General features: G+C 37.1%; 1 protein-coding gene across 4 annotated transcripts in view; it reads right to left on the minus strand.

The window, feature by feature from the left end:
- The window catches only part of GRIP1 (glutamate receptor interacting protein 1), a 324577-nt gene extending 303605 nt beyond the window's left edge, over nt 1–20972 (minus strand). For 2 of the 4 annotated variants that reach the window (XM_055357003.2, XM_055357000.2), the window contains exon 1: nt 20429–20972. In XM_055357003.2, coding sequence (XP_055212978.1) covers nt 20429–20483 — 55 coding nt within the window. In that variant the 5' untranslated portion in view covers nt 20484–20972. The remainder of the gene's footprint in view (nt 1–20428) is intronic. The other 2 variants (XM_055357004.2, XM_031001052.3) reach the window with 1 other exon arrangement.
- Between the last annotated feature and the right edge of the window lie 1369 nt (nt 20973–22341).

Here is a 22341-nt window from a genome sequence, read left to right on the forward strand (position 1 = left end):
TGAGCCATGATCATGCCATTGCACTCCAGTCTGAGCAACACAGTGAGATCTTGTCTCCAAAAAAAAACAAAATAAAACAAAAACAAACGAACAACAACAACATAAAAGGATAAAAATAAAAAGCGGCTCCTGAACTCCTTGCCTTGCTTACCCTGCTCTAGCAATACTGTGCCCCGTGATGATCCTTACATGCCAAGTTCATTCCTGCTGCATGGCTTTTGTACTTGCTCTTCTCTCTGTGTAGAATACTCTACCCTAGATAGTCATGTGGCTTTCATGTCTTGGCTCAAGTATCATCTAATCAGAGGCTGTTCCTGACTACTCCATTTCAAATAGCGCTTTCCCCCTCACTCTGTAACCTCACACCCTCTGTTAACTTTCTGCATAACATTGAGTGTGCATTTATTTGAATATTTGTTTATTGTTTTACTCTGCCATTAGAAGTAAAGCTCCATGGATGCAGAGACAAGGCCCATTTTATTTGCTGCTGTGTAAACTCTCACCACCCAGAGTTTTATCTCACACATAGGTGCTCAATAAATATTTGTGAATGAATAAATGAAGTTGTCATTGTGCATTTCTTTTTGCAAACAACTTTGCTCTATTTATTTCATAACAAAATACTTAAAAGTTACATTTCCACATGCATTAATACAGTGTCACATAATCCTTGAGGATGTGAATATTAAGGTGTTTCCATTTCATAAGCTCCTAAAAAAGAACATATGCACCAGTCTCTGTATTGATTCTAATTTAATATAAACTCTATATGTACACAATCTAATAGAACAATTCTTTTACATTTAAAATTGCTGTACATTCTGACAGTATGTTCTGTATGTTCTCTAAACATGGACATTTTAAAGATATATTTCTTGAAGGACCCAGTTTTGTAGCATATACTCACTGATGACTCAATAACTATTAACTCTTGGTGACTTGTTGCCATGCAATTCTCTTGTAAATTCTCTCTAGTGGAAAAGAAAAAGGAGTTCTACCTTGCTTTTAGACCACAGAAATGGTCTTATATAGTATAAACTCCCAAAACGCATAGAGTTAACACAGAGGTTCAACACACAAAATAAACAAAGGGTTGTTTTTCTATTAAAATGATTCTATTTGCTGTACCAAGATAGCATCAAAATAAATCAATATTCATGCTTCTTTAGAGAGAAAAACTGAAGTATCTATTGTTTTCTATGATTCTCATGTTGATGCCTAAATGCATAAAATGCGACGGCCTCAGCCCAACTATTCTCTTGTGAACTGTTAGCTGTCTTTGAAGTAAGGAATCAATATTGTGTTCACGTTAGAATTTGTGACTATCTTCAAACCTTAATTTGGCTATTAAAATGGTCTATAAAATTCATACCCTAAAATAATAGCTAAATATTAAATATCAAAATCAATATCATAATATAACATATCTATCTCCTATTATAATAATGCACCTATGTATTCAAATGAATGACTGTAGCTTAGTATTGGAATATTTATCAGATTGTTCTTATGTCATGGGTAAACCTTCAATGCTGTTTGAGGCACTGAGGAAAAATGATTAAATTAATGAATTATCCTCTAATTGATATTTAAATCAAGAACTTATCCATCAGCTAATAACAAAGTATCAATTAGTTATTATTAATCAAGGTCTGTTAAACAAGATTTGTACTGTATAATTACAACATCTTAAACATTTACATTTCATGAAACCATAAGACTACCTAATAATTGTACAAAATTTTACAAAGCAATTTCACATACACATTTCTCATAAACCAGTTTCAGCCCACTGTTTCATATGGCAGCACATAACACATTTCTGCTGCATGAAGTGATGTTTGAAAAGAAGGCTACGTTATTAGTTTGTAAATTTGCTTTTATTCAGATATTTATATTTATATTATTGATTCCCTGCTAGGTGCTACGTATTGAGGATACTGAGAGGAATAAGATATGGGCTATGCCCATTAGAGTAGTGGCTATTTTTGCAGAGCATCCAATAAATTTGTGTGTATATGTTTATATGTGTGTATATATTTATGTATATATGTATACATGTGTATTACATGTATACAAATATATATTATACAAATATATCATCTTATCTTTCTAGGATATAAATAGTTATACTCTGAACATATATAAATATTGAAGTTGGAATGAATGTTATCATTTTAGGAAAATAAAAGCATAATATACAGACAAATAATGGCTTTCCTGGAAATGACAGAAACATGCTTAAGTTTCCAGTTGTGATGCACCTAGAAATTGAGAAATACTTGAAAAAAATGGCTCCTATACAGTAATCTGAAAGCAGAACTGTCCTTCAGATTAGAAGGCATCTTCCATTGCCCATTTGAGAAATTTCAGGAAGAGCTTCCTATGCTGAATATCAACTGGCCGAAGGGTGTACAGTTCTTCCGTTGGAGATTTAAGTCATCTAAAATTTCCAGTGAAAAAGGCCAAGTCTTTGGAGCACTGAAATAATCAAAATCCCTAGGAGTTAATTTCTCAAAAAAGGAACTACTTCCATCAAACAACAAAAAGTTGGCTCCGAAAGTAAGGTTGTACGAAAATGAAAGCTTTGTTAGATTTTGGCAAAAAAAAAAAAAAAAGGGGGGGAGATTGGAAAAAAAATAAACCATACTTACTACTATTTTCAATTTGACTTGGGGGAAGTCCTGTCTAGAGAATTTAGCATAATCTTTTTCAAAACCTCAGAGGGCTTCCATATGAATATTAAACACCATGTAACACATATCTTACCCTTGGTGTTGTCTAAAATTTCACTGGAGTTATAGGAAAGATCAGATAATTCATACATTTTCGTTTTCTCAAGCAAATATTTTTCTGAGTTTTTGTCTAGTTTTACATTTAGCATTACTGTAGTATCATCTCAAGCCTGTACAATGGCCAGTATTCTATTTCTATAGTTATCAACCCATTCTTCTTTCCATCTCTATCCTTAAGACATTTTAAGTCAAATGATTAATTCATCCAGAAGTCTTTGGCACTTAATGTAATCATTTCAAGATTTCACTGTGTACCATTTGGGATAGTAAAATTTTGGCCAGAAATGATTTATATAGAACAAAGTTCTTTTCCTTCTCATACGTAACACTGTAGCCATTCCCACCCTGGGTTCAGTGAGAGAATGGAGCCCTATTATTCTAAAGTATCCATACTCCTGCGCATGTAGAATGATATTAATTGTGTACCAACCTTGGAAGAATTAAGAAAACAATCAATCAAAGCATTTTCAGTGTTCTGCGGTTCAGATGAGTAACCCAGGTTGAGAAAGACCGAGATTTACTCCATTCAAAATGCCCCTCTAGAGAGGTTTTCCCTCTAACTGTGGCTAATATCTATTAATCCTGACTGCCCCCTTGTTATTTTCTCAGTTCATTGCCTGCTGTAGTCAAAAATTCTGCTTCTTTCCTCTCCTTCCTCTGAAGTCTCTCTCTCCACTTCCCCATTCTACACTCCTGGCCCTCAAAAGTCTATACAAGTTAAACACAGTATGGTGGAAATCATGCATAACCTGTTTAACTTCACATCTTTTCATAGTATCATATTCCCTTGAGGGCAAAAAAGGGAACTTTAATATATTTCTGCTAGCAGCTGATGCGTCAAGATTCTTGTGCATATTATAAAACTTCTCCAAAGGGAAGCATAGAAGCACACCTTTCTTTAGATGATTGGGTGAATTATTTCATGATGCATTTTCCATATTTTGTGGTATACAAGCCCGTCCCTTCCTAGGATTTGGTAAGAACTGCTTTAAAAAATTTCTATTGCTTACCTAAATGTTGAAAAAGATCTCATGAAAATAACCTCTTCCTACCAGAATACTTGATATTCTACCCTGTTTCTCTTCATAAAAACAAAGCAATGATAAGCCTGAACCACTCAATCTAATCTCTTGCATTAAGGAGCTAGTTTTCCACTGTTGATTACTGCTCTACCCTTCCTGATCTCATTGAGATGAGGTTAGACATTTTGTCATGTTCACTGATCTTTTCTGCCTTTGATTCCATAAACAGGAACCATCTATGAGTCAAGCTGTACAATCTTGGATTAAAGCCGAGGCTATCAATGCTTTTTCAAAGGGTGTGCCATAATACTGCTGTCAGAATCAGTTTGGATAAGAATGCTTGTTTGCCAGATCAAATTCTAATTCTAAATCGTATAGCATCCCCTTTCTCATTAACCTTTATCACAGCAACTTGATAATGTTCTGAGATCAATTGGAATTATGCCCACAAGCTCTACCAAACTGAAAGATGACTATCATTCTTTATGTCATTGTTTTATTATGAAGTTGTATTAATTATTGTCATAAAGAGCTTAGCATAGATACACTAATGATAAAATGCTTATATTTTGTGAATATCCTCTAAAACATAAATAAAAAACTGAACCTCTTCCCAAAAGTTTACTTATTCATCTATGTGGGGGGAAGGTACATTGTGTAGAGAATTTAACTTGCCAGGCTTCAGGCTTCTCAGGAAGAAGCTGTATTCAAAAGTAGAGTGTATGAAGGTCATCTACCTCTTTCACCATCTGGGGGGCCAATCAGTAATAGCTGCCTTTTAAATATTATGAGTTCAAATCATCTCTTTTTGCTTCATGGCACAGAGCTTAATGGTTTGACAGAGTTGACTTGAAATGATTTGACAGATTCAAAATGCAGACAGCTCTGCACTTTGGAGGTATGTGTGGGGTGGGTGAAGGAGTCCAATTCAACTACAGACATGTCTGTAGTTTATTTCTGTGCAGAAGTGAGTGGGGAGACTCTGTCTAGGAAAGAACTTGTTAGGCTCCTAAATTTTTGTAACAAAGTGAAAACTTTGCCTTCTACACATCTGAACTCTAAAGCATGTGTGTCTAATTTTGTAAACAATACCAGAGAATACTGGCACAGGAGGCAATTCTCAAAATTCACTGCGACGTTTTCCGTTTGCACCTGCCAAGTGTGCACTTGAAACAACTTGCGTTTGAAAGCCACTAAGGATCTAAGAATGGCTGGTGCATCTATGCTCCAATCTGTGTTGAGATAAATGAATGCTTTCCAAAAATCTGGTTTCTACAGTGTTAGCGCTACTTGAAGAAAGGTCCTATCACCAAATAAATTGGGAAAATACTGGTTTAAACAAAATTAATTGGATTTATTTTCTATCAAACTTCTAAGGGTCTTTAATATGCTAATATGGTTTTGAATCTACAAAAGGGAGATTACATTTTTTTTTTTTTTGCATTTCCAAGACAATTTAACTCGAACCCATTTCTGATGGAGTAACTATTCACATCTAGCAGGGTTAGTTTTTTTTTTTTTTTTTTTTTTTTTGAGACGGAGTCTTGCTCTGTCGCCCAGGCTGGAGTGCAGTGGCGCGATCTCGGCTCACTGCAAGCTCCGCCTCCTGGGTTCACGCCATTCTCCTGCCTCAGCCTCCCGAGTAGCTGGGACTACAGGCGCCCGCCACCACGCCCGGCTAATTTTTAGTATTTTTAGTAGAGACGGGGTTTCACCGTGTTAGCCAGGATGGTCTCGATCTCCTGACCTCGTGATCCACCCGCCTCGGCCTCCCAAAGTGCTGGGATTACAGGCGTGAGCCACCGCGCCCGGCTAGCAGGGTTAGTTTTATGAAGAACAAAGGTTGGGAAACGCTGAGCTAGAGCTCCAAAAATCAATATGCTCAGACTCTACTACCTGCATTTCCTGAAGAAATTACTTCCCTGCATTATGACATCATATTGTGCCCTTGGCTTTTGTAGTGAGTCAACAGAGAAAGAGTTTTAAAAATAACTTTATCTTTTTGCCATACCATAATTATAGTCTCTAACATACATTAGATAAACATTCATAGTATATATTCCTTCTAGAATTTGTTGCCAGGTATGATTATCTCTCCAGGTTCATTAATGGGCAATGAGATTTATAAACACAGTAAGAGCTTCCCCTGCCTAACCCTCAAATGCTAGAGAACTAAAATGTGCCTTAATACAACAAGAAACATATTCTGGGTTGCTGAAAAATTTTCTTCCTAAATAATATTTTGTGTCTTTTATATTATAATTGGGTATCTTGATGTTTAGCTTCCTTATCATTAAGCTGGGTTAATAAATTTCACCTTAATAATTGTGGTGAAGAATGTAAGGTATGAAAATTTAATTGACATAGGTACATAATATACCCAGTTCAGTATCTCAATTATGATAAGCATGAAATAAATGGTAGCTATTGTTATTAGTAATGTTAATATTACTTTTAATCGTTTTGTTTTTCTCTTTTTAATGTTAATGGTACAGGAGAGTAAAAGATAAAAAGTAAAAGTTTTCTTCCTCCATTCTTTCTCTCCCTCATTCCCCTTCCTCAATAGGAATTTTTTTTTCTTTTTACTGCTTCAGTTTCCAAACTTCTGAAAATACCAGAATAAATGTTGCAATTTCTTGGCTTACTAGGTTTTCTTTTCCTTTTTTCTTTTTAGACAGGGTCTTGCTGTGCCACCTAGGCTAGAGTGCAGTGGGGCGATCACTGCTCACCAGTGTAGTCTCGACCTCCCTGGGTGAAGAGAACCTCCCACCTCAGTCTCCCAGGTAGCTGGCATGCACCACCACATCTGGCTAATTTTGTAATTTTGTGTAGAGACAAGGTCTTGCCATGTTGCCTGGGCTGGTCTTGAACTCCTGTTCTCAAGCAATACTCCCATGGCAGCCTCCTAAAATGCTGAGGTTACAGGCATGAGCTAACACAACCAACCAAAATAAACTTTTTATTACAATATAGCATACACAAAGAATAGTACACAATTCAAAAATGAACAACTAGGTGAGTTTTCAGAAAGTGAACATACCTATATAATCACAACTTAGAATAAGAAATAGCAGAGCTCTGGTATCCCCATAAGTGTGTGTGCCCTCCCTGAAGTTAACCACTATCCTGACTTCTACCCTCATAGATAGATTTGGAATGGTTTTGAGCTCTGTCATAAATGACATCATATACATTTTTCCTGCTTAGCTTCTTTGACTCAACATTATGTTTGTGAGAATCATGCATTTTATTGCATGGCAGAGTGGTGCATAGTATGCCAATAATTACCACATGTATTTATGCATTCTACTGTTAAGGGATATTTGGGTTGTTTCCAGTTTTGTGCTATTACAAACAGTGCTGCTAGGACCATTCTTGTACAAGTCTTTTGAGTCATGTAGCATGCATTTTTGTTGGGTATAAAACTAGGAGTGGGACTGCTGGGCCATATGATATGCATACGTTCTGTTGCAGATACTACCGAACAGTTTTCTAAAAGTAGTAGTATCAAATTATACTTCTATGAGCAGTATATGAAAGTTCCAATTGCTTTAAATCTGGGCCAACTTTTCATACTGTCAGTCCTTTTAATTGTAGTTTTTCTTACCATGTCAACTTCACATGGTATTTTACAACATATTCTATGTAAGTTAACGCAGTTAACAGCCCTATACTTCCCTGCACTTGTCTTTCCCCCACAAACATAAAGCTAGTCACTTATGTAACTATCTTTATACTGTAAAAACTTATATTAATAACATTTACGTTCCCTTCCTAGTTATAATTGAGTTTTATGCTTTCTCTGTACAGATAGAATATGAAATTTTAAATATGAATAACAATTATAAAATGATTATGTAAATATTTTTCATTGGAGAATCAAATACTATGATGGAATCCCTAAAGCAGGAGATGCATTCTATGTTCCTAAATCTGTGCTACTCAATGGAGAATCTTCCAAGTATAAAGGTCAAGTTCATTTGCCAAAAGTTTTTTAAAAACATGACACATTTTACATTGCTTCATATTTGGATTTTTACCTCTTGTCCAGCTTTTGTCCCCCTTAGGATTTCTATTTGCCTTTCTTTTTCTTGTTGACAAAAGAAAAATTATATCTTTATTTTATCATTAATTTAATACATTATTAAAATTCTATCATATTATAATTAATTTGTCATTATTAAGAAATCCATATTCTTCATTAGGCCTTCTGCCTTGACTCTGATGACTGGTTCTCATTTGGATTGACTGTACTCTACTATATAACTGCCATTCTGGGATATCATTCTGCTGCACTCTTAAATTAGATCCACAGCTTCTCGACTTTCACACTTTCCTCTTTCCTAGATTACTTCTATATACGTTTTTGCTTAAGTATAATCTCCAGTCATTTTTTCTCTAAGAGCATGTGTTGGATTTAAATTTTCTGAATCATTGCATACCTAAAAATGTATTTATTTTATGCTCACCCTTGATAAACATTTTTAGGTTTGAAGCATTTCTTCTCAAACATTGAAACCTTTTTTTTTTGATTTGGTATTGATAAAAATCTGACACGAAGTTGATTCTAATTCCTTTACAGGAAACCTATTTTTATTTCTCTTGAGAAGTTCTTAGGATCTTCTCATTTTCCACGATGTCCTGGAAGACGATTTGTTTATGTCTTTGTTTAGTAATTTTGCTTAGAGCTCAAAGGGCCCTTTCAATCTGAAAACATGTTTGAATTTGGAGAATTTACACCAATCATTTCCATTATAATTTCTTTCCCCTTTTCTCATCTGCTCTCCAAATGCTTTTTAGGTTGATGTTGTACCTATTCAATTGATCTTCTATGTATCTACATTTTTCAAGTATTTGCCTTAACTTTGTCAACTGTTTCTTTTAGTGAATATTAATTTTAGCAGTCATAGTTTTATATTCTGTGAATTCTGTATATTTCTCTTTTGCTCCCTTGTCATTATAGCTGGTCATGCTTTGTGGATGTGATACCTTCTTGAATGCAATACTCACTTGAATGCTTCTGAGGCTACTCATTAGAATTTTTAAAAAACTCTCTTTTGTTCTTGAATCACCTCTTCTTTCTTCAGGTCAGTTGTTAGTCCAAAAGATGTCAATGATCCCTAGTTATCAGTTTACATTTATTAATAAAGAGCTAGGTTGCCTAATACAAGTAGCTGGTGTGAGTTATACCACTATGTTTTCTTAACCACTTTTTCCCCAGGATAACAGGGCATGATCACTGGCAGACTTCACCCAAGGCCTCGGGTAGGAGACAGGCAGCAGGGTGAGCAGGCAGTACACCTGCCTATTCCTTAACTCCACACCAAAATGGTGAGGGCTTTCTTGGGGGGTCATCACTACAGATCCATGAATTTCTTAAGAGACTGGCTTTCTAATTTTAGATTAGGGAACAATAGGGAAGGTGATGAAGGTGAAGGAGGTGTTTAACTTTCTCAGCTGTTCCATCCTTCAAAAAAATCATCTTGTTCTCTGCCTCCTTCCTCTGCCTGATTTCCAAAAACCACACAAGTTTGAAGCCTGTCTGTGGTTCCATGGCCAGGAAGGGTGGCTCCTCCCTCTACTTTTCTTGTATTTGCTCTGGATTGTAATGTCTGCTTGGTTTATCTACTTTCCATCTTCCACAAATTTCTGAAAATCTCTTGTTTCTTGATACCCTTTTCTCCTATTTTTAGAACTGCCCTTTTTATTTATGCTGATATTTGGGATGTAGCTGAGGCAAAAGTTTGTGGTCAGTGTGCCTTGAGTCACTAATCCTGATATAGATTTTAACACTTGGAAGGCATACATTTAAAATAAACAAGTAGCATCTATATAAAATATCACAAGGAATTAATCACTCTTGGAAACTGTCTTTACTCTGATACTTTCTGAGTCTTCATAGCCTGTAAACCAAATTTATCAACAAACCATTTAGAAAAACAAAGGCAATAAACGAAATTCATTTTTGATCTGTATGAGGTCACCTAGCTTTATAGATTAGGAAAGACTCAATTCAATCAGAAACTCTGTGGGGTCCTAGATATTCCCCAGATTGAATTCAATTGGGAATTTTGTCATGCAGAATTAACAATAGTTTGTCCTTCAGCCTCCAGCTGCCTGGTGCTGTTTCTGGTCCCCTGCCAGTATTTTCCTCCAGACAGCCTTGAGCAGGCTTTGGGAGGAGGAGGGGAAGGAGGAAGGTATGGAACACCCCTCTAGTTAAAAAAGGAAATTGGGAAATCAGCAGATGTTAGAGGATACTAAAGATCCTCAGAAAAGGCCGAGTGCAGGAATAGCTCACGCCTGTAATCTCAGCACCTTGGGAGGCCAAGATGAGAGGATAGCCTGAGCCCAGGAGTTGAAGATCAGCCTGGGCAAACATAGGGACATAGGGAGACCTCATCACTATCAAAAAGAAAAAAAAAATAATAATACCAGCATGGTGGGGTCCTAGCTACTTGGGGGTGGGGGGAGTGGCGGGGAGGCTGCCGAGACAGGAGGATTGCTCGGGCCTGGGAGGATGAGGCTGCAGTAAGCCAAGATTGCACCACTGCACTCCAGCTGGGCAACAGAGAGACCCTGGCTCAAAAGAAACAAATAAGCAAAAAATAAAAAGATCCTGAGAATATTCCTGGAGCTTTCTTTCCCCATGTGATGTGAAAAATCAAGAACTCTGATGAAAAGAAAAGGCATTATCTGAAACACTCCAAGCCCAAAACAAACGTGTGGGATTGGTTAAGCCAGGAGATCTTTAAAAATTAACATCATTCGGCCAGGCATGGTGGCTCACACCTGTAATCCCAGCACTTTGGGAGGCCAAGGTGGGCAGATCACTTGGGGTCAGGAGTTTGAGACCAGCCGGGCCAAAATACAAAAAATTAGCCAGGTGTGGTGATGGGTGCCTGTAATCCCAGCTACTCGGGAGGCTGAGGCAAGAGAATCACTTGAACCCAGGAGGTGGAGGCTGCAGTGAGCTGAGATCGCGCCACTGCACTGCAGCCTGGGTGACAGAGTGAGACTCTGTCTCAATAAATAAATAAATAAATAAATAAATAAATATTAATATTATCCATTCGACAGATACTTATTGGGCATTTTCTTTGTACCAAATACTTTGTACTTGCCAGTGACATAATGGTAAGTAAAGCATGGATACTGATTTTCAAGGAATTCATAGTCTGATGGTTGTATACAGATAAACAAAGAATTATCATCAAATTTAGAAAGCATAATGAAAGCCATCTATACAGGTTTATGAATACACAGAGCAGGAGTACCTATTCAGTGGTGTGCTGGTAAATGTTTAACAAGTGGCTTTGTCGGGGCATGCCTTGATTTATAGCATCCCTCAATTTCTCTGGTGTAAATACTCCCACTATGGCCAATTTCAGTCTACCAACTTGATGTCATTGAATGTGGAGTTGCTAAGAGATGTGTGGCACACCGTCATAGAGTAGCTCTCCCACATAGATACAGTAGACCTCAAGAGCACAGAACATAAAATATAGAAATGATTAGAAAGTGATGAATTGTTAGTATTCATTACCTCTGTTTTTAATACCATTTAATTGCAAATTTATATAATTTTAAATAATTGTGTTTACAAGCTAGTTCAAAAAATTCTTTAACATTTAACAATTGGCTCCATAGAAGATGACTTTAACCAATGAAGTCTACTTTTCATTGTGGGCTAGGGCAATAGACTTTCTGCACCATACAAATGAGGGTGAACTCCTTTGCATGAGTAGCTATGTCCATTAGCATTGGAAGAAGAAAAGTAACAGGAGAGAAGAGGGAGCAATGAGAAGAGCTGAGATGCTCAGAACATTGCACCGCATACAATAAAAGCAGAAAACTTTATAACCCTGCCTTTCAACTATTTTCTCCATATAATAACCTTCCGCATAAGGGGAGAAGAAAGGGAGAGATCAGTTAGCCCTTAGGTCCCTAAATAGTAAGGACAAAAAATCACATGAAAATTACAATATTCATTTCCATCCCCATGGAACATTCCTTCCAGTCTATGCTGATGTGGACTGCCAAGGAGGGCAGACTTGAAGACTTAACAAAATGATCCACTGGAAATCCTACGTTAGCAGTGGCGCTCATAACTTCATACAGGACTGCAGGCTCAGATTTGCAGGGGTGTTCACACAGTTCTGTGGAATGAGAGCAACTCAGGAGTGGACTTAGCAAATGGTTGAGTCAACTGTCATTTTTAAACTATGTCTTCAAAACCCTCACCAAAATGTGTACACACAAATGCGTTATAACCTGTATCAGGCCTCTTTTGATTGCAAATAACAGAAAGACCTGGCTCTAATGGGCTTAGATGTTAAAGACATTTAATGGCTAACTTAACTGAAGAAGTCTAAGGGAGAGCTCAGAGCTCCCTTAAGGTAGTTCTTGAGCAGGGGCTGAAGTGATGACACTCAGATATGGTGTCTCTTTATCTTTTGGATCCACTGCCATTTTCAGACAGGCTCTGCCCTCAAAGTCACAGGAAGGCTATAGCAGTTACATAGCCCTTATATCTGCTCAGCTTCTCCCTTCTAGCAGCTGAGTAAAATTCCTGGGCTTGTCTCTGGCTGAAACATATCTAGTGGCATCTCTATGAAGCTGCCAATACGTTAGGTCCATGGCTCCCAAACTCAGCTAACACAGTAAAGTCACCTGGGGAATGTGTTAAAATTCCTTAGTGGGTGCAGTGCACCAGCATGGCACATGTATACATATGTAACTAACCCGCACAATGTGCACATGTACCCTAAAACTTAAGGTATAATAAAAAAAAAAAATTCCAAAGAACAGGCCACTTCCAGGCAATTAAATCACAATCTCTGGGGTTGGATCCAGGCAACATTATTTTCTTAAGGTTACAAGGTAATTCCAATGGAGAGAAAAATTTAGAAACCCCTGGATTGGGTGCTCATAAAAATAGGAGATTTTAGACTCATCTTCTGATTTACTAAGAAAGTCAAGTTTGATTAATTTCCTTAATGAACACTTCAAAGTCTTTCTTCCTATGCTTTCCTGTCTCTGTGACAAGAGTGTCCCTTTTGCTCACTCTAGCTGGCTGCCATCTGTCTCGTGGTCTCACACTCACCCTGCCTTGCCTGGTTCTAGAGTTCATCCCTCTTCTAGTCTGCATCTTGAAATTTTACCTCCCTACTGGTTCTATCCTTTTAAAAAATGCTCAGATTTCTCCCATCCTATAATAGCCTTCCTTATCCCCCATGACCCCGCCCTCCACCCCCACAGGCTGCTGCCCATCTACAGCCTAACTTTCACCTTCAGACTTCTTAAAAGAGTGGTCTGCCCTTGTTGCCTTTAATGCAGAGAATCCTTATAATCTGGTTTGGGCATCAATACCCTGTGAAAACTGTTCTCTCAAAGGTCAGCAATGACCCACTTACAAAACAGAAAGGCTGCTTCTCGCCTCTCCTTCTCTCATCTTTGCTTTGGTTTTTAGATATTATGGTATCCAAATGCTATTTCTCCCACTGTTTTTCTCTCTGCCACCTCTATTAGCTTAAGAAAGCCTTGGGGAAAATGTGTGGGATGTGTATCCTAAACACATTTCTGAGACAATATGTATCAGAAGACTTGAAAGTGAAGATACATGAAGGCAACAATTTAAAGCACAAAATAAATTCTTTAAAGACAATACAGTATCATGTATTAGACTGAAGACTGGGAAACAAACTAAAGATATATTATGCACATAAGGAAATACTACAGAGACAGTAACAGTTTCCTATGACAAGTGTGTGCTAATGTGCACAAATGGGCAGAATATTAGGAAGAAGATGTAAGACAAAACATGTATTATACATATAGTATAATTTCAACTTATTAAAAAGCATAATAATAATTTGTAAATCAATTTGTTTCCCTCCATTGGTTTCCATTATTATGAAGACAACATATCTTTAGTGATACTTAGTTTTACCTTTTCTCCTAATTCATGTTTTGAAAATGAATAGAAATTTCCTTAGTACAAATGTAACTTATTGTATTCTTCATATATTCAGCTATTTAATAATGTAGTTGGAATTATTAGTAAGAAGCTCTTTCTCACTTTCTAATACCCCGAGCTTTGCCTGAATTTAGGTAGTCATCATTGACTGAGATATCCAAGACCACTGCTTTTATTGCTTTTTGTAATGGCAAGGTCAAAGTTTCCTTGGTTTGAAGGGTGCAGTAACATCCTTTAAGGAGCTACATGTAATAAATATCTGGGTGCATTTTTCTTTCGGATATATGCGATACTGAAACTTAAATAATTATTTTAAAAATCTGCAAATAATATTTTCTTCTGTATATTTAATAAAGCAGCAGTTACTAATTTTAAATTTAACATAATTCTCATGTATATGGGCAAAATAGTGGTAAGAAACTAAAAGAGAGAAAAAGATGAGATTCAAACATTGACGGCTTGCCTATCCCTAGAAACTATGTATTTTGCCTCCTCTCAAATAGTGGGAAGTTATCAAATTATATATTTTCCGCCAGAATAAAGTGAATTTACTAAGATGAGAATTTCAAATAAATCAACTGTAGTGGAAAATTAAATTATTTTGTTATAGCTAACATGAGTATAAAACAGTTTTCACAAGCAATTTTTAATTTACAGATTAAGAAACTGAAATTTAGTGGCGGAAATTCAGTTTGTTTGTTTGTTTGTTTTTGCCACACAAGTAAAAATAGGAAAGCTAGGAAAGGTTGACATATCTTCTAATTTCTAAGTCTATTCTATTTCCCCTACCATAAGGAATGCTGAGAGATTAGTGAGGTGTTGTCTTGATCAATTTCTCTTTATTATTCTAGATAGGCAGGTCTATGGTTTCTATCCGTTTCTAGAAGAGAAAAAAAAATGGCAAAAATGAAACACTGGGGTTCCTCCTGTCCTCCAAACTTTGTGATCTTAGGAATGATCCTTAACTTCTCTGAACCTCTTCTTTTTCATCTGTATGGTGGGGATAATGATGATAATATTGCAAGATTTAAATGAGTTAGTACATGTAAAATGTTTAGAATAGTACCTGGCAGAAAGTAAGTGCTCAATAAATGTTAGCTATCCTTATTTCCATTCTTCCTCCTAAACATTTCCCAAAAGTATATAAGTTAATCGATTAGAATGCCTATCCTACATTGGCCCTCCTTTTCCCAGTAATGAACCAGATATTTCTTCCTAACCTGCTACAATCATATAAGAAGGGTGTAGACTCCTTCTTGTTTATATGGGGTCATACAAGGCATAGCCAAAATTTCCTCTGGAGGATGGGTACCTCCTGGAAGGAGGTAAAGTATTTCTAGCATCCAATTCCCATTTGGAAGACGGGAGAAATAAATGCGCCATTATGATAATTCTAACTAGTTATATAAACGAAAAGCTTCAGTCCAGTGGAGAGTAAAGCGGTCCAAGCCACTGTTCAATGTAAACCCCCTCAAAGCATGGGCTAGAAGCACAGCAAGAAATCCATCACAATCTGGACCATGAGCAGCACTTGCGCAAGAACAAGACCTGCCTGGGACCCAGCTGCAGCATTCTCCTGTTCAAGTGGGGTCTCTCTATTTGCAAGAGAAATGTGCCCCATGCCCTAGCAATAGATGAAACTCCAATAAAACAAGACAGACTTACTTTGTGAAATATCTATTAAGTGCATATTATTTTAAAAAGTTGATAGGCTAGAAAGATAAATACGTTAAATGCACTAGCTTTGATGGTATGAAATGAAGGGGTGGAGGCAAAGCAGAAAGGACATGGTTGCAGGTGAGATTTGGAAAGGGGTGGAAAGTTAACGAGGTGGAGGATACAGTTAAGTTGTTCCAGATGGCAGGATCTGACAGAGAAGGCCAGCGGAGGGTTAGCAGAATGGATGAGGATGGGGTGACAGGAGAAATGAGGTCCAGCACAGAGAGAGAGAGCATTCTCAACCCAGATGATTATCAGTTCTGAATCATATCACAGAGTGGATGAGGAATCATTAGAGAAGACTGCTGAAGGAGCCACAAGGCTAGACACAGACAGATGGGAAAGAGCAAAGTGACCAGAACAGAAAATCCAAGGCCATCGGCAAAGGAGCCATCATGTTTGGAACACTGATACTGAACTCTGTGATGGATTCAGAATTCCTTGGATTAAAAGATTTTGCAGATGAGAAAAGATGGGAAATATTTTTCCTCTTCCATTAAGACGAAACATTTAAATGTGTTTCTTTAATTAAGATTACACTTAGGAAATGAGTTTCTAAATAGAAGAACTTTTAAACACAGGATGAGTGTCAGAGTTTAAAGGGATTTAGACGTCACCTGAGTAATCCATTAAAAGTTTATCAGACAAACTGTAAGACTGTCCTTGTCAGAGAGAATTGAGAATAAGATTGCTGGTTGTCTGAGATGGTTGAGTTTCAGTTCTCTCTGGAAACAAGTCCTAGACGGATGTCTGACCTTCCCTTTCAAGCATAATGATTCCATGATTGGGGTAAGTGTAAGGAACAATGACTGAAAAAATGAGAGTGAGTGTGATCACAACCCAGCCTTTTAATCTTGCTCAGTGCCAGTGGAGAGAGCAATACCCATACATGCCCAGACAGCAGAAAAGGAGAAAAGATACTGAGGTTGGGAGGAGAAATCAGGAAGAAGAGAGGCAGAGAGAAAGAAAGTAGAATGCACAGCAGGGAGCAGTTCCCTGCCAGCCACAGATGTCTCACTTAGACACCCCATTGGGATGAAGGTCAAAGGGGCTGCTTATAGTTTGTTAGTGGGAAAGGGACAGGGAGAGTTAATTCTATTTTAGGCCATATGTGTATCTGGGAAGAGAGAGAAAGTGAAGATAAGTAGAAAATAAAATGACACTTAGGCCAGCTATGATGAAAAATGTTGAAGTCTATACTAAAGTGAAGGCAGGGGTTTCCGACATGAGCTTTGAGCCAGTAAAGAAAAGACAGAGAGAGAGGGTGGGTGGCAGCAAAACAATGAAAGGTGCCCAGAGCTGTGCTCCCTGTGGAATGTCAGTAAATATTAATTGGCTGATGTTGGCATTGGTAGGCAGAGTGAAGCTTGTGAAAGAAAAATGCCATTGCCAGTGTAGCATGAAAGTTCAGATCTCGGAGCTCAAAATGGCAGCACCTGAGCAAGCAGCAGAGTCACATCCCATATCACCAGAGAAAGTGATTCTCTGCATATGAGGCCAACCTGTCTCAAGGAAAAGTAATCACACAATCATGACAAGAGAAAAAGAACAAAGTCTGCGGGAGCCATGAAAATATCTCCCCTTCTCTGAGAACATACACCCTTCTCCTGAGGTATGGTAGCCCCTAGCTGAGAAACCAGGGCTCTCCCAGGTAAACAGCTGTGAAGGTAGGTGCCAAGAAGCCTAAATTTACCCACTCCAGAAAACCCTTTTGTCAGATGTCTCTGGAAACCTCAGAAAATGTTATTTTGGGATTTGGCTCTAAGGTTGGGTAATTGGTAGACTCTCATTCTGGAGGAAGAAAAGAACGGCATTGCTTCTTTAGATTTCAATATTAGATGGGAAACGGAATGCTTTTGACGGTGCTTGGTGTTTTCATGAACCAAAATTCCTCTCATAATGGCAGGCATGGGCCTTTTGGGTAAAGGTTATTTTCTTGCTCTTGTTCTACATTGGTAGGTACCTGATAAGGCAAAATGATTGAAACAGTGGCTTGAAACATTAATAAGAAAATGACTCAATTCCCAAGTCAGAGAAGTGCTAAGTTTACCTGAAATATATTCTACTATAATACTGTGGATCAGTGTCTATGTGGCGTGATCCAAGGACTTGTCTAGAAATACATGTTTTATACATCTTTTAAAATTACATCTGACCTAAAGAAAAAATATTTATTGTTCAATAATATATTCATTTTAAAAATGCTTTTTACACCTATAAATTGTCCCAGCCCAGAATTCTAAGTGCAAAAATGTCAGTGTCTGGCACATAGTAGGTACTTAATCGATATTTGTTAACTATGTATTAGATATATGAAGAATGTAAGAATCAAGTAAAAATATCAAGAATGTGGGTGTTTGTAGAAAATTGTTTCCCTTTTATTCCATCATTTTCTCCTTAAGAAAATTAAGAAGAAATTGCAATTGCCATATTGCTTTTTCTTGTGGGTGATATCAACCACAAATAGCAAGGTAGTTTTGGAGTCATGAAGCAAACTTCCCCCTGCCAAGATCTGGGTAAGGTTTTAGCCACAAGAGGCCTAATAAAGCTCTTGAAGCATTTCTTAAGAGCTCACAGAAGATTTAAATGCCCTACTACTTTCAACTAGACAAATCCAATTCATTTTAACAAACAGTTTTGAAGTGCCTACTAAGTGTAAGGCCTTGTGCTAAATGTCTGGAAGAGCGAGTGCTAGGTGGAGCCCTCAATGGGTATAAAGAAATATGTGTGTTTGGGAGTTGAGGGTGAGGGTGTGGGAGTTGTGTGAGTAGGGAGAATGGGACAAGAAAGAAACTTCAAGTGTATATCCACCCCTGTTCCCAAATATACTCGTGACCCTAAAAGAAAGGTCATTTTAATATTGTAATTACATATGTTTCCTGGTTTTATCATTACAGCTTAAGAAAACAGCACCACAAGTATGGGTGGGGTGCTAGAACTCAATGAATCCACTTTGGAACAAGAAGCATGGGTGGAACTTGAACGTTGTTGGACAAGACTGAAGCAGATGGCAAGGCAAGGTACCATGTTACTCAGGTGCATTCTTGTAAGTATTTGGACAGCCAGTTAAACACAAAGAAGAACCCAATTATGGCAAATTGATTCTGCATAGAGATTTTATTTTAATCATCAACTGATAGTCTTAAGTTAAATACCAAATAGAGCAGATATAAAGATTTTGGAAAAAAGTGTGAGGTATCAACTGCAAAGCAGTTATCAATACTTTCCTCAATTATCTAGATTTTTAGCGACTATCTTAGTAAACACTTAAATCTCCTTTCAATGCAGGAGATCAATGCTTCCATAAAATTCAGAAAACTGAGAAAGTTAAAAATATTTATAAGAACTATTAAATTGCTTGGGTTCACTCTCTTCCTTGTATGTAGGACTTATAAAAGAACGGACACAGATGAGTAGAAAATACTGATTGTTTCATGTTTATGATGTAAGAAGACCATCAACTTCTCAACATCAAGATAAGTAAATTCCAAAATCAGGTCAGAAAAGAACTTTTCAGAATAAGGGCCTGCCTTTAAAAGTCTTAGCCAAAACCGTAACAGAAAGGATAGTCTCTTAGTCATGATTTATAAACAGAAATTGTACCTTTGTACCAATTGTAGAGGATAAAGTCAAAACAGAATTTACAGCCTCCTGCTAATAGCCTAATTTAAAATGTATAATCTTCCCTACATTTCCCCCAAAGTACCTTTTAAAGGACTCACTCTGCTATCCAAACAACTTGCAAATGCATTCGGTAAGTTGGTCTATAGTATTTATTCTCTTTTCTGTTATTGACTCAAGATCTATTTCTCATGATTTGCTTTGTGCTCATTCTTCTGCCAAATAAAATATTAATTGCATTTTTAGCTGCACTGCTGGTGATCAAAGAATTCTGATATGTCAAGCTAAACTGACAGAAATAGCATCCATTAACATATTTATAGGTTCAGAGCTTCTAGAACATAATTATATCCATTAATTACTCAACAGTACTCTATATTACAGGCTGAAAAAGAAAGGCATTTGCAACTAAATACTTTTACTCAGAATGAAGTTTTTTTTTAAATAATAAATTTTCTCTAAGGAAGGTTCTATCTAAAGGAAATAAGGCAAGAGAGCTCACATATCTATATGGACACAAGGCAGGATTTTTAAGGCATCCATATACTAACTTTGCAATAGAATGCTCACAAAGTAAATGAGATGGCACATCCAGAATGGTTTCAAATAAAACAATACCTTAAATATTACAGAGAAATTTAATTACTATTTTAGAGTTCTAAGAGTGACAATCTGAAGCTGGTAATTCTTGATGATAAGATTCTGAGCAATGATTTTTACTTTCAAATAAACTTCTAATATTACATAGGACCAAAGCATTTGGAATTACATACTTTTGTGAACATGCAATTCTAACACATAAAGAAATTAAAGCTGTCCAGGGAAAAAGCTCTTAAGATGTTGGAAAGTCACAGAACAAACAATTATTCTGTGGATCCACCAGCTGTGCGAGTCCTGAATCTGCCAGCTGCGTTTAGTAGATGTATCATAGAAAGGACAGTAACACACACTTGACTCCGCTTGACCAGTTAATCAGCATGCAAAATGACGGTTTCCCACAATAACTTCAGCACCGGACCCAAACACATTCTCTTTTCAGCAAAGAATGAAGTCATTAAAAAAAAATCACACAAGCTGCTTTCATAATTTCAGCACGAACACAACCAAGATGTAAGGACAGAAAGCAAAGCCGAGTCTACCTGTACATATGTATCTATACATATTTCACTGAGTTCTTTGTTGCCTGACAATAAATTGCAAAGGCAGTCATATTTGAAAGTAAAAACCATTAAACTGTGTTTATAGGATACTGCAACAGACTCGCTGAGGGAATAACAAGGAAAGCACGATACCTTTAGTAAGTCGCCTCAGAATTTGACAACGGCATTTAAAAGAGACAGCTATCATTCTTGCTCACTGCTTTCTGTGGCAAAGTGTACTCAAGGCTCTCTGCTCTGGTGGCTGCAGCAGCAGCAGCATATGAATTCCTTGCGCACATACCAGGAGAAAGGTAGTCCCAGTGGGGAGTGACAAAGCTTAATTCCTCTTGGCTGATGCAGAGGTCCGCTACATGTCATCTGGCAAATCTGTGTCATTCACTACTACTACCACCCCTGCCTGCCACAGCCTCCTCCCCCTTCACAATCACAATGGCTTAGAAAGTAATGCCGTTTCGATAGCAACAAAGCACCAAATTGTATAAAGCAGGGACGACGCTGGGTGAGGAGCCATTCCATAAATCTAACGCTAAGCACTGAACAGTGCATTCTGTTTAAGGCAAAAGGCGATGCATCCAGTCGGTTCAGCCACCATCAGCCCCTTTCCTTCTCAGCATCAAGTCAGTGTCCTTTATATGTCTCACTTAATGGGAAATGCAAGTGAAATGCTTACACTCTTACTTTAGGAAGAAATGCATGGGTCATGCACTATGTTCTTTAAACAACAACCAAAAAAAAAAAAAAAGGAAAGAAAAAGAGGGAGGGCCGTTTATATTTGGGATTGAGGAAAGAATCATAGTTCTGCCTATAGAGGGGAAGCAGCTCTAGGACAGAGACCTCTTTGGTACTTCCTGAACCTATGAGAGTTATGGCAGTGTCTGTTTATAGAGGGAATACAAGAAAGGGTTAGGGCTAGGCAGACAATCAGGCAGATGGAGTCCCAGCCCCTTTAATCACCCTTCCAAAAAAGGACTTGGCTGGAAAGCAACACAGTCAAGACTGTTTCTAAAGATACCAGAAATAAAGGCAAACAAGGCCAACTATTTCTATTTTTAATATACTTTATTATACTATTTCCCAAACAACCATCCCCCAAACCATTCTTCTCATTATGCAAATAAAACGGTCTTGCGACATAGCAGATATTTGTGAGTATCTGCTCCAATGGAGTGAAGAGCAAATTAACAAACCCTTCACAATCCATTCACAAAGTGACAAGAAGGCGGAGCACACCTCCTCATCTGCCAGCAGTAGCCTGCTCGCCATATAGTCAATACAAACTAACATTTGGTAGGGAATTTTAATCAAAATCCAGAATTCTCCCACAGGAGTTAACATAAACATTCAGGACAAAAAATTAGACAGTTGGCCAGGAAGTTTAACAAAAAAAAATCAATTAGTCAAAATGAAAAGATATATCACTGTCTAAACTACTTGATTAATATTTCTAGGACTTTATGAATTATTCATACAGTTTTATTCTCTACTCTTCAGGCTGTGAAAAACCTTTCAAGCTGGTTTTTAAAATAACTTCCAATATTCCAAATTTAGTGGTAAAACTTTCTTTTCTTCATTCATAAATTCAATATGAACTCAAACAATTTCAATCCACTGCTATTGAAATGCATATGCTTTGTATTTTGAGTCCAATAGAAAAATAATTTGTGTGTGAAAAACATCTGAATATCATAAGCATCTACTTTAAAGGTTTTTGAAAAGAACAGAATTCTTTTACCAAGGATGGTCTAGCTAAAGCAACCACTAATCAATAGAAAATACTATATTAAATGGACTGCAGTGCAAAATCAAATTTTTATAATTGTTCTGATTAGCATAAATCTTTCTTTGAATTTCAACCCATATTATGTTCATCTCTATTAGGTTATCCCTAGAAATAGTTTAGCCTCCTTGATATTTTTTTTGCTTTAAATAGAAATATACCTTAGTACTAGAGAACTGAGTTACTAGCTAAAGTGAGATAAATACTTACAGTTAGCTCTTTCCAAGATTCTTCTCCAAATCTAACATATTTCCTAAAATCCAGGCAC

The sequence above is a fragment of the Gorilla gorilla genome, chromosome 10 (assembly GCF_029281585.2).
Source record: "Gorilla gorilla gorilla isolate KB3781 chromosome 10, NHGRI_mGorGor1-v2.1_pri, whole genome shotgun sequence".
Lineage (NCBI taxonomy): Eukaryota > Metazoa > Chordata > Mammalia > Primates > Hominidae > Gorilla > Gorilla gorilla.